The sequence below is a fragment of the Pteropus vampyrus genome, unplaced genomic scaffold (genome assembly GCF_000151845.1).
Source record: "Pteropus vampyrus isolate Shadow unplaced genomic scaffold, Pvam_2.0 Scaffold208, whole genome shotgun sequence".
Classification (NCBI taxonomy): domain Eukaryota; kingdom Metazoa; phylum Chordata; class Mammalia; order Chiroptera; family Pteropodidae; genus Pteropus; species Pteropus vampyrus.
Genome location: NW_011888989.1, coordinates 2,889,172 through 2,891,538, shown reverse-complemented (window position 1 = coordinate 2,891,538; position 2,367 = coordinate 2,889,172). Strand labels below are relative to the sequence as shown.

The 2,367-nt window shown below is 46.3% G+C and overlaps 1 protein-coding gene across 1 annotated transcript in view; it reads left to right on the top strand.

Annotated features, from left to right (window-relative positions):
- Window positions 1–1,198, top strand: part of LOC111747013 (pollen-specific leucine-rich repeat extensin-like protein 2) — a 5,397-nt gene extending 4,199 nt beyond the window's left edge. The window contains exon 2 of the mRNA XM_023537989.1: window positions 117–1,198. Within this exon, the coding sequence (XP_023393757.1) occupies window positions 117–520 (404 nt within the window). The 3' untranslated portion in view covers window positions 521–1,198. The remainder of the gene's footprint in view (window positions 1–116) is intronic.
- Window positions 1,199–2,367: the final 1,169 nt, after the last annotated feature.

Here is a 2,367-nt window from a genome sequence, read left to right as displayed (position 1 = left end):
CATGCTCCGCAGCCCCCCTGATCGTTGGATTTCAAATGCACGGATCACTCAATACCAGGTTCTTCTCCTTAATCCCCCACAAGTACAATTCTTGACCACTTCTGTTCTTAACCCAGCCACCCTTTTGCCTGATGATGACCCTCAGCAGCCATTACATGATTGTCTTGAACTTTTGGATAACATTGCCTGCCTCAGGCCAGACCTGATTGACGTCCAGTGGCCACAGCCGGATGCCACACTGTACACCGATGGAAGCAGCTTCGTCGCAGAAGGAGTCAGGTATGCTGGGGCGGCAGTAGTTGCCGGAGGGACTGTCATCTGGCCTCAGGCCCTGAGCCACGGAACATCAGTCCAGCGAGCCGAACTCATCGCTGTGACCCAAGCACTCCAATGGGGTAAGGAGAAGACAGTTAACATCTATACAGACAGCAGGTATGCCTTTGCTACTGCACATATTCATGGGGCACTCTGTAAAGAGAGAGGATTACTCACCTCAGGGGTGGGGGAAGGAAATCCGTAACAGAGAAGAGATCCTAGCTTTCCTGGAAGCCATCTGGCTGCCTAAGAAAGTGGCTATCATACACTGTTCAGGTCACCAGAGAGCTGAGTCTGAGATAGCCCGGGGAAATGCCTTTGCCGACCGAATTGCAAAGGAAGCTGCCCAAAAACCAGTGGGGCCCATTGACATTCTTCCAGTTCTGCTCCCCAGAACACTTCCAGACTCACCTGTCTACACCCAGGGTGAACTTGAATTATGCAGTAAGCTAAAGGGAGTAAAAAGACCCACTGGGTAGATTCGCCCCCCGGATGGATGCACCCTAGTACCCAGTGCCTTAGGTCAGAAACTAATCTCACTAGTCCATCAGAGCACCCACCTAAGAGGAACAAAGTTGATTGAACCTTTGAAAAGAGACTATTATATCCCAGGACTATACAAAACTGCCAAAGAGGTAACAACAAGATGTTATATTTGCGCCCAAGTTAACCCTGGGCCTCCTGTTAAAGTGCAAATTGGATCAAGACTCAGGGGCCAAGCCCTGGGGGAACATTGGGAACTAGACTTTACAGAAGTAAGCCCTGGAACTTTTGAATTTAAGTATCTACTCGTGTTCATCGACACCTACTCAAGATGGGCTGAAGCCTTCGCAACTAGGAGAGAAACTGCTCAGGTAGTAGCTAAGAAATTAGTATCAGAAATAGTACCCCGATTTGGCTTGCCACTAATATTAAGGTCTGACAATAGCCCTGCGTTCATCGCCAAAACAAGTCAAACCTTAGCCAGAATATTAGGCATTAATTAGAAACTACTCTGTATATATAGACCTCAGAGTTCAGGCCAGGTAAAAAGAATGAACAGAACTGTAAAGGAAACTTTAACCAAATTTAAACTTGAAACTGGCGAGAATTGGGTGAGCCTCCTCCCCTTTGCCCTTCTTAGGGTGAGATGTACCCCTCACCTCCAAGGCCTCACCTCATATGAAATCATGTTTGGGAGACCGCTGCCTCTTCTGCCCAAGATAGGGGTAGAAGTGGCGACTGAAATTCACAATTTCTTACTACTTAAGTCCTTATAGGCACTACACTCTGCAAGGAAGGAGATTCAACACTTAATCTCCGCCGCCCAGGAGAGCCCTGGACAATCACTTAAACCTCGCCACTCCCACCGCGGTCAAGGTTGCTGGGAGATGTCATTGGATTCATCACACCCACATCAAGGCTGCTCAACCACCACCAGAGACTGAGAAATGGTGTGTCCTCCTAACAAGAGACCCTCTCAAGATAAGACTCTCCCGGGTTTAATTATAATTAGATTAATTGCTATTAATAATGTAAGAGGGAATCCTCATCAACCTTAACTACTAGCGAAAAAAATGCTGGATTTTGTGTTCCAATTCATGTCATTCCTCAGGTCTACTTTTACTCTGGTGGGGGTGGTGGTGGGGCAAAAGCACTTTCAATATCTAGAGGCCAGAGTGAAAAGGGTCCCTATTTTAGTTCCCCTTTTAATAAGAATAGGAGTAGCAGGATCTGCTGCAGTAGGAACAGCAGCCCTTGTTACGGGAAGTTCCAACTATAAGGCCTTAAGCCAACAAATAAAAGAAGACCTATCAACTCTTGAAAATTCTATCAATCACCTTGAGACTTCTCTCAACTCCCTGGCTAAAGTAGTCCTGCAGAACAGAAGAGGACTAAACCTTCTGTTCCTAAAACAAGGAGGTCTTTGCATAGCACTAGGTGAAACTTGCTGTTTTTATGCCAACCGTTCTGGAATTATATAAGACAGCTTAGCACTAATAAAACAGAGGGTTAAAAACAGAGAAGAACGACTTAGGCGTGGAGAATCTTGGTATGAAGGACTTTTTAATA